Genomic DNA, 21533 nt, shown 5'->3' with positions numbered 1-21533 from the left:
CATCTTTATCTTACACTCTATTCCTAGTTCTTTCTCTATAAATTTTTCCACCCATGTTACCTTGTTCTCCTCCACCTCTTTTATCTTATCTCCTAAACCTTTAATTACGAAGTTATTCCGCCTTTCCTCTCTCTCCTTCTCAGTCACCCATTTCCTTACTTTACTAACCTCTCTTTCGCTTAGCCTACTACATTCGCTTCCCCGCGTCCTCCAGCTTCCTCCGCTCCTAGAACTTCCCTCCTCCCCTTCCCCGCTCCTCGAACCGTTCAACTCCCCCTCATTCATCGACTCCTTTATATTTGCCGTCTGTCTCTCTACGCTATCTAATCTTTCCTTCATATTCTTAAACCTTTCTTCCCATTCCCTTTCTCTAACTCTAGCTCTTTCCACCGACTTACGTAATTTCTTCACCTCTTCCTTTAATTCTTTAACCTCTTTTAGCCATACTCCTTTAAATTCTTTCCAATCGCTCTTCGCCTCCTCTGCCCCCGTCATCTTAAAAGTAACCTTCTTACCGCTCGCGTTATCCTCCGTCACTAACTTTCTTTGTCTTAAGTCCTTACTTCCTACCTTACCGGCCTCATTTCCAGCTCCCGTCTTTCCCGGTGCCATAACCTCAACTCTGAGCCTTCCTACAATTCGCTGTATCTCCTCTAAACTATACTTCTCCACTCTCCCTCCAATTTCCCTTCTTCCTTCTATTCACCTCTCCACGTACTCACTCCCCTACCTTTCCCCTCACGCTTATTCTACTAATTGCTTTATGCTAAATCACACGCTCACGCTTCTCCGTCCATTCACTCATGCGCCCTCTAACCAAGTCCTATACTAGTGATTTGAATAAAGAAGAAATTTCCAATTCAACAATTTATAAAGGGTGTCTCTAAATAAACAGAATCTTGGATTTTTCGAATTGAAGAAATAAATACAAATAATTGATCTGATGCGATTTTTACCTTTATTATATGGTAATTGTTACAATTTATTTGATGAATTATATACCGAGTGATCTAAAAAAAAGAGAAAATGTAATAAATAAAATATTTTATTTAAGAATAAAATATTACAATTTTGTGAAATTTGAACTCTGAATCTTGAACAAAATAAATTAACTATATGTTGATTTATGCCCATGTATTTTATTTAACTGTGTACGAATTATAAATTGTGCATGAAATATTGAATTTAAGTTGAAGCTGTCATAATCGAGAAATCGCGCGATACTTTTATTGTGCAATTTGTGCAATTGTGTAAAAGCAATTAAACGAAAACCTTAGAATAAAAACATCAAAACAAAATACTTCTTTCCTCTTGAATTTACACACTTTAACAAGGTTTTCAAATTTCAAACTCGCCAATAACAATTGAATGAATGTGATGAGATACATATATACCATATTGATAAAAAATACAAAATAATTTAAATATGTGATACCAGAGGAAACGCTCTTTTCCAATAACTCTTGCAAATTTAAAATATCTTATAATGAGACGAGCCAAATGAATTGATGAAATATATTACATGAATGAAAAAAAAGAAAAATAATTATGAGAGTTTCAACGAAGATATATTCTTTTAAAATGTGTATGTTATATTGATCTGAATATCGAATTGTTATACATGTATTACGCATTTTACTTATATTTTTGATCATTTATTGAATTTGACGAATCCGTTGCTTTGTAATTTAAAGATTAAAACTTGAAAAGTGAAGTTCGATCTTAATTATGCCTGGATCGTCCGGATGGACTTACTATGTAGTTATACTCCTGCTCGTGTTTTGACAACAGTGTTTATAGAAATAAATCCGCGCACGCCCCAGCGCCGCGCGGTGGTCCGGCTCGCGTCACGTGGTCCGTCGTTCTGCGCCATCACACTCATTATTTTCGAAGTGTTAAGACAAATTGTCTATCTAGAGCCGTAATCTTGGGAGGGCAAAAAGGAAACATGGCAAGTAGGCCTATATTTCCTTTGGGCGTGGAAGGTCCATCCGGACGAGACCCAGGCATAATTAAGATCGAACTTCACTTTTCAAGTTCGTTTAATCTTCAAATTATGCCATTGTGTCTCGTCCGGATGGACTTACTATGTAGATGTTCAAAGAAAGATTTGCCTCACTCTAAATCCCTATATAGTTTCTATCATATTTGGCGGTGTTTACACCGAGAACAACTTCCACTTAGCATAAAAGATCATTTGTGACAGACCTCGCAACATAAACTAAAAATAAAAAGATTCGCCATAACGTGTAGAAAACAAAACGCAAGTTTAGGTATAATTTGGTTTACATAATTAAGGCTAAACGGTGCTTATGTAGAAAAAACCGAGTTACAGAAGTCTTCCGAATTAAGAATCGGTCGCTTATAAAATCTTGCAAAAATTTGGAAGTTGCCTGACCATCCCGCCGCACGTTTAATTAAGTCTGTTGTAATTCCATTCCTATCTGCTAGTGAAGTAGAGGCGTGTCGGGTGCTGTGGGCCGAGAACAGCTCGCTCCGCACTCCACACTCCTCTAGTCCTTTGCGCAACCATCGACTTAAAGTTTGTACGCTAATTGCTTTATGAGATTTTTTGCAAGCTATAAATAAGTTGTCACATTGCGCTGCCCGTAAGTTCTTGGTGATTCGTAAATAGTATTCTAAAATATGGGCGATACATAAGTTCGGACGATCAGAAAAACGGGCAAAGGTAAGTATTGGTTGCGGACGCCCTGGGGCAGACGTCTTAACTCGGTCCGGAATTCTAATGACGACTTTCTGTGTCGCGAACATAATTTGCGAAATTTTGATGGCTGTCAACGTTTGCGCTTGTTGTCCTGAGCCCAGTGCTAGTAACAAAACAAGCTTTGTAGTAATAGTTTCTAATGACACAGTGTTATATGGAAATATTTTTGCTAATTTGGCGATCACTGGGGCTGAATTCCAAATAAAATCATAACGGGGTTTTTGAGGTTTTACAATGCTAGTCCCTTTGCAAAAGCGTTTTATTAGAGGATGGTCGCCTATTTTATTGTTTGAAATGAGAGAGACTGCTGAGCGGGCAGTGTTAAGCGTAGAATACGATACTGCGTTTTGTACTTCTTGAATTAGAAATTCTAATACTTGGTTGACTTCTGGCAAGAATAGGTGAATCCGCTGTGTTTGACAGAAGTTCCACCAAGCTTAAAGTGGGCGAGAGTATTGTTTAATTGTAGACTTAGCTAGAGAGGCTAAGATCGTGTCTAATGCTGTTGCCGGTACGGCCCGAGCTTGGAAAGCTTCCCTGATAACTTCCCTGCTGCTAGGGAAAGGCTTTTCCACTGAGGGTGTTGGTCCCTAAAAGGATATGATAAGAGCGAATGAGATGGCTGGAAAACAATTGGGTCGTTGAGTAAGAGGTGATGGAAGGTGGGGAACCATGGTTGTGAAGGCCACCATAGCACAACCAAGACCCCCGTCGTCTATTATTTTGCGTAAGACCTTGGGCAACAAAATAAATGGAGGAAACGCATAAAAGAAAAAACGATGCCAATTTACGGTGAAAGCGTCTATCGTCCATGACCCTGAGTCCGGGAACCGTGAGATATAAATATCGTTTTTTGTATTAATTGCTGATGCGAAGAGATCGACATCAAAATCTCCGAACCTCTCTTCGATCACCTCAAATGCCTGATTTGATAGCGTCCACTCCGTGTTCACATCTTGAACTCTGGATTCACTATCCGCGACGACATTGTCAGTAGAGGCAATGTAAGAAGCGTAGAGATAGATATCTCTCTCCTCACACCACTTCCAGATTTCTCTGGCTATTTGTGATAGTAGGGGGTACCGAACTGATCCGAATCTATTCACGTATGAGAGAGCCGTTGTGTTGTCAATGCGGAGCAAAATGTTACAACTATGTAGATCTGCTGCGAAGCATCTTAGTGCGTTAAAAGCTGCTTTTAATTATAAAATATTAATATGGAAAGACTTATCGTCAGATGACCACCATCCGTGTGTACGTTGATCATTGCAAGAGACTCCCCAGCCTGTTAATGATGCATACGCAAATATTTCGCGTGTAAATGGATTTGAACGGACAATATTGAATTGCTTGGTATTTGAAAATATTTTGGTCCACCACTCAAAATCTTCTTCTAAATATCGGGGAATATACATTTGTTTAGAATAATATCCAGAACAGGTTTCTAGAACCAAGTATTTTTCTCGTTCAAAATTCTTTATATATAAAGGCCCGTATTTAACGGCTGGACACACTGCTACTAAAGATCCGATAAAGCTCGCAAATTCCCTAATAGAGCAGTGCGACTTGCTCGACATGCGTCGTACTAGCGATAAAAGTTTTTGTCTCCTGTCAGGTGGCTATTGATTGTTGAGTAGAGTCAAACATAAAACCGAGGTATCTACATTGCGCTGACGGATTTAGCTGAGACTTAGAATAATTTATAAGGAAACCTAAAGATGTAAATAACCGCAGTGATGCATCGACATTACTCGCATAATCTTTGGTCGACGTTCCAAAAAGCAGTAAATCGTCGAGATAGATTACTGACTTACCTTCTCCTCTTAGGTTTGTAACAATTGAGCGTATAATCTTAGTAAAGATAAATGGTGTTGTTGCCAGACCGAATGGCATTGACGTGAACTCATAGCATCTATCCCTCCACTGGAAACAAAGAAACTTCCTGTGAGTAGAATGCACTGGTACTAGTAAATATGCATCTTCAAGATCTAATGATGCCATTTTTATGTTTGGAATCATAAGCCGTATTACCGTGCGCCATTCTTCCATTTTAAAATGTGGAGGAGAGATGTATGAGTTCAGGTCTCGGAGATTTAAAATAAAGCGTTTCCCTCCGGAGGCCTTGTCGACTAGAAAAAACGAAGATAGAAATTGATCTTCTGACTGCTCGACTCTTAGTATCGCACCTTTTTGTTGCAAGCGTCTTATCTCCTTGTCGCAATCCTCGGCCTCTGATGTGGAGAAAGAAGGCTCCCTCAGAGAGGTTCGAGGTATTAGCGGTGTGATGAACGGAATCTTATAGCCTTGTACTGCTTTCAGAACTTTCGAGTTTGTGGTTATTTGTCTCCATCTATCCGCAAACAAGGCTCTCCGGCCTGCCGACCTTACCGGGTTTAACGGCGTGTCCGTGATCTGGAATGAGATCTGGCTCTCCTGCTGCGACTCTGGTGTTGAGAGCTGCCCCTCCTCGGTTGATGAGTCGACGGAATTCTGCGAGGAGGGCCCAACGGGTTTTTTGATTTTTGCTGTATATTCTTCTGGCGTTGAGCAGGCTGTGTCGGTGGTTGTGATTTTCTGGCCATTTTGCGAGCGACCTTTTCGACCGTCTGAGCGGTGCTAATTTGCTCAGGAAAGTTGGCCCCGAAAAGGCAGTCGTCCACCACCGCTGCATCTGATATCGTTTTTGCCAAAAAATTAAGTGACTGGACAATAAATACTCGTCTAGCTTGCGACAAACGGTAATGATGATCTGCTAAGAGACGAATACCCTCTGCAATTTTTGTGGCTGCGTTTCTCGCTTCTTCCGAAACCTGAAGAATTTCAAGATTTGCCAAATCCGAAAAACCTAAGCCGATGGCGTTTAGCGATGCTCCTGAGCCTGCAGTTGATGCATGTCCTGAACCCTAGCAGTACTGCCTAGGTTAGGAAAAATTTTCCCATTTAATTTGGGCGGGCTGAGAAAATCCATATCCTCTTTCGGTTTGTACTTAACGAGGAGTGCGTCTCTCAACTCGTTTTTAACCCCTGTGCGAACGTCGGTTTTTGCAGTGTTAATAATACCTGGTAGCCACGATGCGGTCGGAGGCCGCTGAGTTTGCTCGCCGAACAGTTCCAAGACAAAGGAGTCTGGGCCCGTCGTTTCTCCGATAGCGTACGCTTTGCTAGTATCCACTGTTATGGCATCGCTAAATACGACGTTGTTAGTTCTTGCTGAACTAAGAACGTCAGCACTCCCTGAAAAGGAAAAAGTGGTCTTGCAGAACGGAACAGTCCGTTGTGCTCTTTGCCGTAACATACATACGGGTCGACAAGGAAACCCACTTGGTTCGCTGCCCCGACCGTTACTGGTCGTCTGTTCGTCTGCGAGCCTTTCGGGAGTGTGGGACACATTGCCTGAATCTGTCGAGATTCCCGCCAAAGAAACTAGATTCGCCGATTTGTCGTGTTTCTGCGTAGAGGCTGTCCCCGCCGGAAGCCCTCAATTTTTCATGAAAACGAGAAACTCGTTAAAAGTTTCTAACAGCCTTACATGTTGCTGCGGCAAGATATCTCGCATGCCGGGCGCGTGGCCGAAAAGGGTTGCTGGAGAGGTTTCGCGCTCTATCCCGCGTTGACTCGTGATGTCTGCGTCTCCTCTTCCTGGAAGAGCTCGATAGATCCTCCCTTGAAGAACGGAAAGGTTCCGATAGCGCACAGTACTATTGCACACAGCCAATCACAGCGGCTGGTGCCTAGTGATATTCTTCTGTTCAAGCGCTATGAGTGGTTGTGAGTGGCTTGTGTGCAATAGTACTGTGCGCTATCGGAACCTTCCCCGAAGAACTACGACGTTTCCTGTTCTTTGGTATTGCGTAAAAACACACTGACCTGTAAACTGACCTGTTGAGTCTTACACGAATAGAAACATAATGAGTGTGATGGCGCAGAACGACAGACCACGTGACGCGAGCTGGGCCACCGCGCGGCAACGGGGCGCGCGCGGATTTATTTCTGTGAACACTGTTGTCAAAACACGAGCAGGAGTATAACTACATAGTAAGTCCATACGGACGAGAGACAATGGCACAATCTGAATTATTTTGACTCTTATCACATTTAACTCTGAATTTTGAATAGTTGCGTGAAAGAATAGAATCAGTGACATGTGAAAGTAATTAAGCAGTGAAGTGACAAGTGAAGTGACAAGTGAAATTTTAATTTTGCTTTTCCACAAACAGACCCCTGGCACAAATTTTTCCTGCAAATAAAACTTAGAATTATTTTTCATCTAGTTTCGTAAATTCTGAGACCATACTCTTTTCTCTCTGAATCTTTTTAGACCTTTAACAGGCTAGTACTCTTCGAAGTGACGCCAGACATTTCCCTCCTAAAATCTGATATTCTCTTTAAACCTTTAAGAGGCTAGGTACTCTTCGGAGTGACGCCAGACATTTCCGTCCTAAAATCTGAATCTTTTTAGACCTTTAAGAGGCTAGGTACTCTTCGGAGTGACGCCAGACATTTCCTTCCTAAAATCTGATATTCTCTTTAGACCTTTAAGAGGCTAGATACTCTTCGGAGTAACACCAGCCATTTTCCTCCTAAAATCTGAATATTTTTAGACCTTTAAAAAGCTAGGTACTCTTCGGAGTGACGCCAGACCTTTCCCTCCTAAAATCTGATATTCTCTTTAGACCTTTAAGGGCTAGGTACCCTCCGGGGTGATGCCAACCATTTTTCTTCCCTAAAATCTGATAATTTTTAGACCTCTAAGGGCTAGGTACCCACCTCGGTGACGTCAACGATATTAAACTGAAAGCAATCAACTTAAAATTGTAACTTGCCAGATTTCGTGAAGTCTGTTTTTCATTTAAATGTTAGAGATTATTGCATACTTGAATTTCGTTACATTCTGTAATATTTTGTCGCAATTGAACTTGAATTTCTTGTCGCAACTAAGGTTTGTTAGTAACTTTAAATTTTAAATAATCCTGTAAATAAATTTTCACTGATTCTTAATTTTTCTTTCGCACAGTTAATATAAATTTTTCCTTTTTTACAAAGTGTAGAGAATTTTGATTTTGTTTTACCCTAAACGTCCCCCTGGTCGGACGACTTTTAATTAATAAACACTTATAAAATTTCTTTTTTCTTATAAAGTGTTAGAAAATTTCAATTCTTGCCTTTCCCTAAGGTGAACCTCTGCTCGGTTGATTTTAAATTAATAAACACTTATAAAATTTTCTTTCCCTTATGAAGTTAGAAAATTTTGATTTTTGCCTTCCCTAAAGTGAATCCCTAGCCAGTTGATTTTTGCCTGATAAATATTTATAAATTTCTCTTCCTCCTAAAGTATTAGGAAATTTTGATTTTTGCTTTTTCCCTAAACGCCCCCCTGACCAAATTTTTATTCATTACAGATGACTTATAAATTTTCTTCTGACTACTAAGTTGGCAAAAGTTTCTTGAAAGCCCTTTACCCTAAACGTTCACCTACGCGGACTTTTCTTGAGTAATATAATTAAACTTAATAATTCTCTGGGTTTCACCTCTTGATATGGATATTACAATATGCTAGTTTAAATCATGTGAATTAAAATCAAATTGAATTTACTCCAACTTCTCTTCACCTCAGAAAAAGAAACAAACATTTATTCAAAGATTACTATTCTTTGTGAGAACCATCGTGGGAACCAATAAATATAAATACCATCACTATTAAACAATCATCGTCGTAATCATTTCACCCACCTGAAAGTTTTCTAGAAAGGTACCTTACTTTCAACAGACCGACGTAATACTACCTAGATTGGTTAGAACCGGTTGGACCACATCTGAACGAGTCCGTCCCAAATCTATCCGCAGTCGAAACACTTCTCCAAACCTAGCTTTCGGCATCCCAGGATATTGCCGGCCAAGCAGGTAGTCCTAAATAAAAGAGAGCAACCCTTTCACGCGTGACTGAGGTACGCGCGTGATCGGAAGGTCTGCGGGACGTGACTACCACTTTTTTTTTCTGAGGTGTCCACCTGAGACGCACATGATTGCTGAGGCCAATCTTGTTTAGACGTGATCCATCCACTTTCCCACCATAGCTTGCTGTCCTTCAGCTGTTCCGCCGTGATGCCTCTCGACAAGAGGTCTGCGGGGTTTTCTGATGATGAAACATGATTTCAACACGCTTCCAACGTTAACTCTTGAATTTTTGCAACTCGGTTGACCACAAATGTCTTTAGCTGGTTAGGTTGTGTCTTTATCCACTCTGGTGCTATCGTCGAGTTACTCCAAAGGTAGACACGATCGACACTTTCTTGACAGGCTTCCTTGAATACCCTGAGCAATTCCGCCAGTAACAAAGCAGCGCATAGCTCTAATCTGTGTAATGAAATGACCTTGAGCGGCGTCACTCTTGATCTCGCACATATCAAATGTGAAGTTTGCTTTTTTTGCTTATTACTGCTGACCGCATATAAGCACACACCGTAAGCCAATTCCGATGAATCGCCGAATACAAAAAGATCCAGTTTCTGTGTATCATTGTCTGGAGCTACTATTCTTGGAAGGCTTAATTCGTTGATTGTGTGAAACAAGTCAATTTGAGTTTTCCATGCAATAAGCAGCGACGACGGCAAGGGTTCGTGCAACTCTATTTTGAGCTCCCATAATTTTTGCATGAATATCTTGTAACCTATGATCGCCGGCCCTGCTAATCCTAGAGGGTCGTATACTTGCGCTATTTGCGAAAATACAGTCCTGTTGTTTACTTTCTCTTTGTTTATTGTTGTAACCTGGAAGTGAAAAATATCCTCCTTGGAGTTCCATAATAAACCAAGGGTTTTTTGAATTTCCGCTTCGTTTATGATGAGAAAATTGTCCGTTTTGCATTCATTAGCTATATGCTTGAGCATTCTTGGATCATTGGATCTCCACTTAAGCAGCGAGAATTGTCTACGTGCGAGAAGTGTAGTTAGTTGCTTCTGCAATCTCACTGCTTTTTCCAAACTGCTTGTTCCCGTTAAAACATTGTCTATATAGAAATCTCGTTCCAAGGCCTTTACTGCTACAGAGATATCCTCATCATCTTCTGACCTTATGTCTTCGGTTTTCTTAACCGAAGATCTTCATTCTTGTTTGATAGCAAGCTCCTTGTTTGCTTCCATATCTATCTCTTTTAAGCAATGCATAGCGAGATATGGGGCACTAGTCGTTCCATAAGTGACTGTGTTCAGGGTAAGCACTTGTAGCGACAACTCAGGATGCTCTTGCCAAAGTACTAACTGTAGATTACGATCTTCTTCTGCTACTCATTTCTGCCTAAACATTTTAACAATGTCCGCTGTTAAGGACGTTCACCGGCTGTAATCGTAGCCAAAAGTTTACTACACGCTCACTTCTCGGTGCATAGCGCATCTCTTCCCCCACTCCGCTTCCCATGCAAATACATTTTTTGTTGAGTGTTCGATGTCTTGTATGTATACACACACACTGCCTTGAGAAATGCTTAGACCCGGCAACGTTGCCGATAGGAGTGAAAGAGAGAGTGACACGGACAGGAGCTGCGTAACGTCAAGCGTCAGGCATGTGTTAGTGAGGTTAAAGGACGACCAACGCGTACAATGTATCATCAATATCGCAGATCGAATGGCAGATTCGTGAAAAAAAAAAAGATTAGACAGTGAGTTACTACGCATATGTGCTGCGCGCGCGGCGTTGTCGCGTCTCAGCGGCGGCTCTTCTTTCATGCGGCGACTCGCTTCGAAGTGCTGTCGGATACACCACTTCGAACTTCGATAACTCAACAACGGCACCGCTACGAATCCTCGTTTTTTATTTATGTTGTTTATAGCATCGCCCTGCATCATATCCTACTTTTTCAGAAAAATCGTATAGATGTCACAGTCGCTATGAATTAAAATGTCACTTCAGCGCACGCTTGGGCTATATCTTACATGTTAAAAGCTGCAACTTTGAAAATTAATAACTCGAATTCGGTACCGCTATGTTTCCTGGAATTTAGGGGATATATCGATAATGATATTAATAGCATACAGTTTAAATTTGAAGTATTTTGTATAGAAATCGATTAGCCGGTGAACGTTCTTAATACATATTTGTGTGTGCAAAATCTTATTATGATTTTCAATAAGTCTTTTTGCAAATTTGGCCCTTCTAGTAGTTTATCGTTTAACGACACTCCTGTCGAGGTGTCCGCTGATGTGTCGAACACCACACGAAGCTTGGTTATTAGGCTGTAGGGTCTCAACACTGGCTGGTGCAGTATAAAGCAGTGTTTTCTCGACTCAAAGCCTTCCCCTGGACACACAAATGCATGACCCAAGGCAATGTAATCATTCATAAATTCGATGTATAGTTGCCGAACTTCTGGCTGCCTTCCCAAGCATCGTTCTAACGAATGTAACCTTTTCAATGCAACTTCTTTGGAATGTCCTAGAACAACTTCCGATTTCGTAGGCAGCCTGACTATGAATCTTTCGCCTACATCTCGCTTGACAGTTTTACGGAAGAACTCTTCGCACATTTGCTCTTGTTTCGTGTAGATTGCTGCTTCTGTCATTTCTTCTTGACACCAGAACCTCTCCAACCGCTTATGCAATTGATTATTTGTTATCATATGGCAAGCCTTTTTATTGCACTGCTCAGTTGGGTTGATCATATCGCCTCCCAGAATCCAGGTGAGTTTTCCACAAGATAGGTTAACCCTTTTTTTGCATCGCTCCATACATAACAACTGCTAAAATAGACTTGCTCCTATTAACAGATCTATCTCACCAAGAGTTCCATACGTAGAATCTGCTAACTGCATGTTTTTTGCTAAATTCAATCTCGGATTGATTTCCACTTGTCGGAGCTTCTCCGTGAAATGTAGTAATATCAGACAAGTTATCGATACGCTGAAATCGTTATACATCGATTTTAATTTAACTTGCATGGAATGATACACACTCGTTTGCGATCGATTAATGATGCTTATTGGCTCATTTTCCTTTGTTGTTGGCAGCTTTAACTGTTGTGCCAACTTGGACGTTATTATATGTGTCTGCGCTCCTGGATCCAGCAGAGCTCGACATTTTTTCTCATTGCCATATATGTCATAAACGTAAACTTGGGCAGTTGAAAGCATCACATGCCTTGTGGGCCTTTGTACACATGATGTCGTCATCATTGCCTTTTTAGTTTTATTGCTTTCTTGATAGGTTTGCCTCCCCATTTTGTGTTTTCTTGTGCTTGTTTCCTGTTGTTTCATTGCTATCCTTTTCGCAGGATTCTATGGACTTTGTTTTCTCACCTCACTTTTTCGAAGAAGGTTGCAGTGACTCTATATGCAATAGCGTGTTGTGCGCTCTCGAACACTTTTTGCATCGTGTTGCCTTGCACATCCTGGCAAGGTGACCTCTTCCGAGACAGTTTAAGCATAACCCTATATGCTTGATTTCTTCTTGTCGTTGATTCTCTGAAAGCTTCAAGAATTCCTCGCATCTGTATAAGAAAGAGTTTCCCTCACAGAATGCGCAGTTTCCCGTCTTTGTTGCAGCAAGTGCCACTTTTTTCTCGAATGTTGATTTTTTCTGAGTTGCTAACTTGAACGACTCCTGTTTTTGTTTGTCCTTATTGAGCATTTCTAGAGTGCTGCAGCGTTTGCTTAAGTAATCCAGCAACTTTTCCATGGTAGGCATGTTTTCGGAGTCTCTTTCTTTTAGCTTGAGCTCTTTACCTCTCAATCACGCCTTGTGCTGTAGTCCAACTTGGTGGATGTAAATAAGCAAGGTGTCCCAATTGCTCACCGGCTAGCCCAACGATTGTAACGCCCTTGTATGCGTGCGAATATGATCTATAAAGCCTCGTAGATTTGCGGTGTTTTCTTTCAATACAGCTGGAAACTCCAATAATTCTTTAGTGTAAGTATTTATTATCAAACGCTTGTTTTCGTAACGCTTTTGTAATAACTTCCTTTTTTTACATGGGGAAATCTTCATGGATACCCTTCCCTCCCGGTGAAGAGGGAAGCGGTTATGCCGGACTCTTACCGGTTAAAACCCCATGGTGGTCCACCTTCACATGATACGTGGGGGATGCCCCGGGAATGCAAGGCATTTTCCAACAGGCGCCCCCCTAGCCCCTTTCTCCCTCCAAAGAAGTGGAGGAGGCCGTCGTATCTGGAAACTGTTGTGGGACCACTACGCAACGGTCTCTCCTGCCGTGGAGCTGCGTGCAATGGGATCGAGCGCCCCCGCGCCTGATCCCTGCAGCTCCCAGCAGTCTCGGCCTGAAGGGCCAGACACATCTCGTCCGTTCGTCCTTCTAGCCCGTGACTTGGCGGAGGCTACGAGACTCGGGCGTATGCCCGGGTTCTTCACCCCGGTCATTTTTTTCTCGAGGGAGCGGCGTTTGGGACCGACTCTGCTTCTCTCGTCGCTCTCCTTCTGTTAGATAACAGACTTACAGAAGGAAAGCGCCGCTCCCCATTTCTCTTCCCCGTCGAGCATGGCACTCACCATGCTCTCCAGGGAGAAGTCCGCCGCATTAACTCCCAGGGTAAGGCCCGGAGTAAGACCCGACGGTCAACATCTAATGCTGGACACTCCAGCAGAGTGTGATCCGCCGAGTCCACCCGAGCCCTGCAGTAGTGGCACATCTTGATGGGTTTTCTGCTTATTCGATGCAGGTACTCACCAAAGCAACCATGCCCGGTGAGCACTTGCACCAGCTCTAAACGTAAGGAATCCGAAGCACCGCCGACCCACCCATTCCTTCAAAACGGGTCCGATGGTGCCGACGGCACGAGAGCTCGGCCCATCTAGGGACAGACTCTTGCCCCAATCCTTGACAGCACGTCGCCTCGCGTTGAGGCGCCGCACTTCCTGCTCTTTCAGTGTCCAGGGTGCCGCCACGGGGTCCCGACGGCGCGCGCAACTTTCTGCGTACGCATCTGCGTACACGCGCGCCTCGAGCACCCACGGGAGTGCTCCAGTCACCAGCATTGCCGCTACAGTGGCAATGGTCTGGTATCCCCGTGCGGCCCAGACGACCAGCCCCCACTGGGCGCTCTGTAAGAGCGTCCTAAAGCGACGACTGGCCGCCATATCGGGGTACCACACGGGGGCGTCATACAGCGCGACCGACCGGACCACCCCAAGATAGAGGTGGCGAGCTCCTCTTCCGGGTCCCCCGAGATTGGGCATGAGCCTGCCAAGGCTGGCAGAAACCACGCGCACTCGAGAGACTAGCCGCAGGAAGTGCGGCACAAACGTCCATTTGTTGTCAAGGACGGGACCCAGATATCTCATCTGGGTCCCGATTGGGACTCGGATCCCTTCCACGGTCAGCTGGGCCCCGCATGGTGGACCCGAGAACCGGCAAACCAGACGACCTCGATCTTTTGGAGGGCCACGCGCAAACCCAATGACCGTATACGACTCACCAGGTGTGCCACCCCGGCCTCTGCGAGGCAAGTAGTGCTCCTCTAATCCTCTCCCCAGGCCAGGAGCAGCGTGTCATTGGCGTAACACACCACTCCCAGACCGCGAAGGAGGGCGCCCCGGAAGACCCAATCGTAACATAGATCCCACAAGAGCGGTCCAAGGACCGATCCCTGCGGGATACCACGACGGATCCCCCGTCTGTGGGTCACCCCGTACCGCCCCGGGTAACAAATACCCCTGTCCCGGAGGTAATCACCGATCATCTCCTGCATATACGCAGGCACTCGATGGAAGCGGAGTGCCTGACGTATACACTCCCTTGTAATAACTACCAGCCTATCTCATAATTTTTGACCGAAGTGTTCAATTCAAAACCTGAAGAGCTTCATCCTTTTGTGAGCTTCGTAAATACTGAAATTTTTGAATTGCGTTTAAATTTCTATTGTTATGAATTAATGAGCAAAATGAATCTTTAAATAAGAGCCATTACTCTTTAAATAAGAGCTATTGACCTTCAAAAGTTGGCAGGTTCAAAATCGGTAATTTGACATGTATCCGTTCTTGTACTAGGTGACCTTCTGCTGCTTGTATGGGTGCTCCCGCGCGGTCTTCATTCCCCGCTATCGGTTGTGTCGCTCTAATTTTTGTTCGCCCTTCTGCTTTTAAATCTAAATATTGCTCTTTGAAAGCTGCTCGTTCTGCCGCGTTTTTTTTCACATCTTCCCGACTAATTATTTTGCCTTCTTTGTTCAAGTTAAGGAGCTCGATACTTTCTTAAACTTCTTCGAATTTACACGACGCCTCTTGAAATTTAAACAATCTGACTTCAATTTAAACGGTATCGCGAGCCGCCTTTGATTCCATAAACGTTTGAAATTTTGTCAATTGTGTCTTTAAATTACTGCGCTTCAAATTTAACTGCTTTAATTCAGTCATTTTAGACTTTACCTTGCAATTTGATTACTTTGAAATTAATCAATTTGTGTTACGAGGACAGAGGATAAGGATATGGAGGGGAGGAGTGAGAAATCACTGACTTGCTCCGCCCAACCTCGTAGCAAAAGATTCTGCGTTGATGCTTTTTGTTGGTCGCCTCTGGGACGCCTCCTTCTTCATGCGTACTTATTTCACTGTTTTTTTTTGTCCGAATACTTAATGTTGTCTCGCGATGTATCCGCGTTCGCGGACACTGCTTCAAATGTGTAGACGCGTATGTGAGACACGACTTCGTTGTATAGCACGCGTACGTGAGACACGACTTCGATGTATAGCACGCGTACGTGAGACGCGATTTCGTTGTATAGACGCGTACGTGTGACGCGACGAGACTGTATAGTCGTGTGCGTGAGACACGACTTTGATGTACCATATAGCACGCGTACGTGAGACGCGACTTTGTTGTATAGACACGTACGTGTGACGTGCTTCGTTGTATAGACGTGTGCGTGAGATACGACTTCGATGTATGCACGCGTACGTATAACGCGATTTCACTGTGTAGGCGCGTACGTGCGTCGCGGCTTCGATGTATGAACGTGTGACGCGACGAAGCTGTATAGGCGTGTGCGTGAGACACGACTTCGATTTGTGCACGCGTACGTGTGACGCGGCGGACCTGTGTAGGCGCATTTGTGACGCACCTTCTAAAACTTTCCATGAGTTCCCTCAATCTGCCGGTGAAACTACCGCTCGTGATTTTTACCATGTTTTCACTTTTGGACTGCACACCAATCCCTGTTCGGGCGCCAAAATGTTACGGATAGGAAACGCGCTTGTGGAAGGATCACATTAAACCGAACTTGATGATCTGTAGTGTTTATTTATTGTTATACTGTACAGACTAATACGCGATCATCCGCCATGGTCCTGCACACAAAACGTTCTCGCTTGTGGGCTTTTTTCTTCCTTCGGTGCGCCGCAGGGATGCGTATGAGTCACGCAGGAGTGTAACACAAATTCGGAAATGCCAGACACAGTTATTTAAAAAATCTTCAAACTCACTTATCTTCACCAGTTATTTAAAAAATCTTCAATATTACGTTTGATTGCACTTTTAACTTCTTCCGTTCTTTATTGAATGATCATAACCGTATCCGATTATTTTAATTCTATTCCCCTTTCTATTTTTTAAATGTTTTACCCTCTCACAATCCTTCCTGCTTTCTTTGTACCTTATTTCATTCCTCTTCGTTTCTCTACCGTCAGTGAACATATTTTAAAATCTTTACTAAAAGAAATATTTTTTTATTAGGAATTTAATGACTACTACCTTATCCGATTAAGAAAGTTTAATGATCACTATCTTATCCGACTTCTTTAATTCCTTCTTCCATTCTATTTTTTATCTATTTTACATTTTCACAATTCTTCCTCCTACTTTCTTACATTACTTCACACATTTTTTAAAAATCTTCGCAAAAAGAGATAATGTTCGGATAATGAAATCTTAATTCTTAAAACACACAGTGTCAAAACACCGTGATAAGCATCTGTTTCGAGATGGAAAATGAAACCGCGACGTACAGTCGTGTTCTTTGCGCGCTTTACTTAGATCGCGGGATGGCGCCACCTCCCTGAGATTATCTTATCGCGAAATCAATAAGTTATTCGATATATCACCATAGCGCTGAAGATATCCGGGAGGAGAGCGCTCGCGATTCCTGTTTTCTGCGCGGATACGGCGACGCGAGTTGTTCTTTTCCGGCTTCTTCTTCCTTCTTCTTCCTCGAGTTTTTGGAGCAGCAACACGCATCCTGGCCGTGTGCAAGTTTGCCGAGATTCGTTACTACTCTAAGATCGCGGTCGCAACGCTGGACTCACGCGAGTGATAGCAGAGTGATCGAGTCGATCAACAGCGCGTTTTCGTGAGTGAGGAAGAAGCCGGAGCAAACTCGCGTGCTCCGAACCGGCTCGCGTTTGCCGTCGGCGACGAGTGTCACGCGTCGATATCGTGATCACGCAGCAGCGCGGCAGCGAACGCGCTCGAACCGCGGTTGCTCTGAAGATTCTCCGTTTGGCGAGAATCGAACAATCGTGACTTTGTGAAACACGCTCTTCGCACGCGTGGTAAGAATTTGTGCATGAGATCTCCGGTGGCGAGATCTCCCGGCGCGCACCATTGCGATCTACGGTGGCGAGATCCCTGTGGTCACGCCATTACCACGTGGCGCGGAACTGTATGTGTACGGAATCGTATTCGAAGTTTCGATCACTTTGGTGATCATTCAGTGGACCTGTGATAATATATAAATATATTTAACTGTTTGACTCCCGTGAATTCTCCAAACAATTATTTCACCGATCTCAATCTTCCCGTAATCGTCACGATCCTTATCGTTTCGTGCGAGACGAGTACCGGCGCCTAATCTGTTTGTCTCTTTCCTCCTTTGTCCCTCTATTTGAAAATTAAAGTGCGGCGATTTACGATCGACCGCGCACAGCATCCATTGTTAAAAAAAACTTACAAACTCGTGTTTAATTACATTTTTAACTTCTTTCGTCCTTAATAAAAAAACTTTATATTTTTCTCCTTTAATTCCTTTCTCTTTTCTATTTTTTACTTATTTTATACTCTCATAATTTTTTCTTTTTACGTTATTTCGTTTCTTTTCTTTTCTTTATCTTCATTACACACATTTTAGATTCTTTACTAAAAGAGATAATGTCGAGGGGGTAACCACTCCGAAAATAAATGTACACCGGACTTCGAACTTCAAGACTTCACCGGACTTTACCAGACAACATGGACTTTATCGGACTACGTCGGACTTCATCAGACTTAATCGGACTATGTTGGACTTCATCAGACTTCATGGACTTTATCGGACTACACCGGACTTCGCCGGACTTCATCGGACTTCGCGGAATTCAATGAACTTCATCGGATTACAGCGGACTTCGACGGATTTCATCGGACTTCGAGGAATTCAACGGATTTCAGGAAATTCAATAGATTTCTAATAGGTTGAATTTAAGAGTGTTTACCCAGAATTTAAGAATGGTTACTCTCTCGTCAAAAGCTATTTATGTTTCTCGGTCGTTGAGAAGCATGATCTTCGTGCGCGTGCACTGGGCAGTGTAATTTAGACATAAAACTTCTTAATGTTGGACATATTGCTAGTGATGTTGGCGCTTTTCATGTCGACATTCATGCATTTCCGCGGAAAAGATCTAGTGTGTCTGGTCGTGAGCACGTATTGCAGGTATTCGCTTTTGTATATTGAGCATGGCGTGCCAATATTTTTTTATTTTGCCACACAGTTGATGACATAGTTTCCACGTACTAGACAGCAAATACAGTAGAGTATTCCATATCCAAAGTTCCATTATCTGAATACTCTAATATCCGAACATTCTACTATCTGAATGTTTAATTATCCGAACAGCGTTTTGTAGTAATGTGTAACGCTGGTATTTTTCCGGTGTGGCGGGAGTATCGGGATATCTTTCGGTGCAGTGGGATATCGTGATGGGTTGCTCGGATGTGCTCGCCGGATGCCAGGGTTTTTTGGTAGTAATGAGAACTCCGTGTTGAGTATAATAATGCAAACGTAACAATATATTTATCAGATGTAATTGACGTACACAAGTAATACCAAGGCACCGGAGTGCTCGGTTAAACAATAATCGGACCCGCGTAAAATAAAAGAACGGACAAAATATAATTCATGGCGTAGCTTAATGTTTAAACAAAAGAACGGATTCGGATAACTAATGAAACGGACGGACTGGTATTATGCACTATGCGCTCGGAGGTAACAATCGGAGTTGCTCGGTTAAATCATAATCGGTCCCGCGCAAAATAGAAGAACGGACAAAATATAATTCGCGGCGTAACTTAATACAAAAGAACGGATTTGTATAACTAAAGAAACGGACGAACTGGTATTATGCGCTATGCGCTCGGAGGTAATAATCGGAGTCGCCGTGAAACGGCTAACTTAACGTGCTGTTAAACGGGCCCTGATTGGCCCGCGCGACAGATGGTCGTGATCGCGGAATCGGCGGCGCGTGGTGCAGCGAACGGTTTCGCGATACGCGAGAGTTGTCGCCGTTAAAGACCTAAGTGGTCTCACCCCGTGGGGAGTAGGTTTACGGATTGAGCCGGAGGAAGGCATCGAGTATTCCCGACGACGGTGTTGGTCTTGAGAATCCCCGAGAACGGATTTGCGGGACGAACGGTTCCTATTGGCCGAGAATACCCAGCCGCGGGAACGACGAGTACTCCCGTCGCGGACGAAGGATGGGATCGGCCGAGTATTCCCAGCCGTTAAGACCAACGAGTATGCCCGTCGCGAGATAGTTGGAACAAGAATGCCCGTTCCCAAGGAAGTGCTTGAGAATACCTAAGCTAAGGAGCGCCGAGAATACGCGGCGCAGGAGCGGAATAGGTACGAGATCGGTGGCTCGGAGCGATCTGATTTCGGCTGCCCGGCTTATATAGCGGTCCGCGCGGTCGGACGTACCAATCAGCGCGCGCGGTTGGGCCGACCGGAGTAGGAACGCTTGCCGAACGCGGCGAGCGGCACGCACGGTAGCGCGTGATCGCGGCAAGCTTAGCCGAGCGCGTGCACGTGCTCGATCTTACGCGTTGTGTTCGGCGTTTGCATCGGACTGGTAGTGCGGCGGAGGGGCGTAACGTTACAAATGTTTATAAACTGTTTAAATATACAGTACATATATGAAATCCTTTTTGTCAAAAATTTAAGTTTCTGTTTGAATACTTACATAGAATTCATATAAAAATGTGTTTATTCTATTATCCAAAAATTCCCTTATCTGAACAATTTTGTCTCTCTATTATTTCGAATATGGAAGGCTGCACAGTATTAGATCTCGCGCCGTCGCTCACGTTTTTGTAATCATCCTGTTACAACCACGATGGTCAGATTGCAGGGCCAGACTGCAAGGTTATCAACAGACTCTCTTGCTTATTACAGTGACAGATGGATTTTATTGTAAGATCATGTACATACAATAGGAACGTTCCTCTAACAATCGCTCGTGCATGAGGCACGTTACAAAACTTTAATACTGTTCAGCTCGACCGTTACTTGGTCACTGGCGCACAAGCGTTGGAAGCGCGCTTGTGTTGCCAACTTAAGAAAAAAAAAGGCGTGTATTCAACAACTCTCCCACCTTGAGTTGCGTTTTCTTGCTGTAGCAACTCAATCTATCTAAAAAATGACAGACTAAAACAAAACAAAAAAAATAAACTTAAAACCAAGTCGCTCCGGCCTTTTAATCATACGACCGCTTCTTGTCCTTAAACTCGTCTCAGTTGGGGATTCTGTCTCTTCTTCGGGTTCTGGTTCTGGTCTCTCTGTAGCTTTGGATGGGACTCTGGCTGATTTGTGAAATCTCTTAGCTTCTTCCTCCCGGTGTTTCACTTCCAGTGGGATTAATCTTTGGATTGGACGAATTAGTTCACCTTTTGCCGTCTTTAACGTCACGACTCGTATACGTCCGTCTTGACCAGGGAAAACTTCTTTTATTACTGCTAATGGCCAATCCAAGCGTTTCTGGGTATCGTTCCTGACTAAAACGACGTCACCAACTGCGACTGGAACGGAATTAGCCCCGTGTTTGGTTCCTCTGGCTAACTGTCCCAAATACTGAACGCACAAACGGCTTCTCAATTCCTCTTTTAACCTCTGACGATAGCGTATCCTCTTTGCGAATTGAGACTTGTTAATTTGATTTAAATCTGGAACGCCAGCTTCTCGGACATCACTGATAAACATGGCTGGAGTGATCGCTATAATTTCATCGTTCTCCTCGGTTAGGTAGGTGAGTGGCCTCGAATTTATGATAGCTTTGCAATCGCACAGCACGGTACTCATCTCTTCGTAGTTTAACGAAGTCTTCTTCAATGTCCTCTTCAGCAAATCTTTGAGAAGACGGATAAGGCGCTCCCACCATCCTCCCCACCAGGCAGCTAAAGGTGGGTTAAAAATCCAATCGATTTGATTAAGGGCACAATATTGGGAAATCTTCTTCCAATTAATTTTTTTGTAATAAGTTCGCGAGTCCTACAAAATTTTTCCCATTATCACTGTAGACTATAGAAGGCCTCCCTCTGCGGGCTATGAATCTTCTGAATGCTTGTAAAAATTCCTCTGTTGATAACGACGTGACCAGCTCTAGATGGACTGCGCGATAGACCGCGCATGTAAACAAACAAATGTAGGCCTTACTCCCACCGCTCAAGAAAAGGGGGCCTGCATAATTGACGCCTATTACTTCAAATGTTGCGGTATCTCGTACTCTATTTTCGGGTAGCGATCCAGACGGTGTCTCCATATGTTTTGCTGCATGCCGACGACAAACAGTGCATTTATGAATGACGGAGCGCATTGCACGTCTATACCGGAGGATCCAAAATTTCT

General features: G+C 43.5%; 1 protein-coding gene across 1 annotated transcript; it reads right to left on the bottom strand.

The window, feature by feature from the left end:
- Nucleotides 1-13392: 13392 nt before the first annotated feature.
- Nucleotides 13393-14010, bottom strand: LOC105196409. The gene has a single exon (XM_011162344.1). The coding sequence runs from the start codon at nucleotides 14008-14010 to the stop codon at nucleotides 13393-13395; it is 618 nt and encodes a 205-aa protein (XP_011160646.1).
- Between the last annotated feature and the right edge of the window lie 7523 nt (nucleotides 14011-21533).

The sequence above is a fragment of the Solenopsis invicta genome, chromosome 16, assembly GCF_016802725.1.
Source record: "Solenopsis invicta isolate M01_SB chromosome 16, UNIL_Sinv_3.0, whole genome shotgun sequence".
NCBI lineage: Eukaryota > Metazoa > Arthropoda > Insecta > Hymenoptera > Formicidae > Solenopsis > Solenopsis invicta.
Note: the sequence above shows the minus strand (reverse complement) of the source record. Positions and strands in the feature narration are given on the sequence as shown.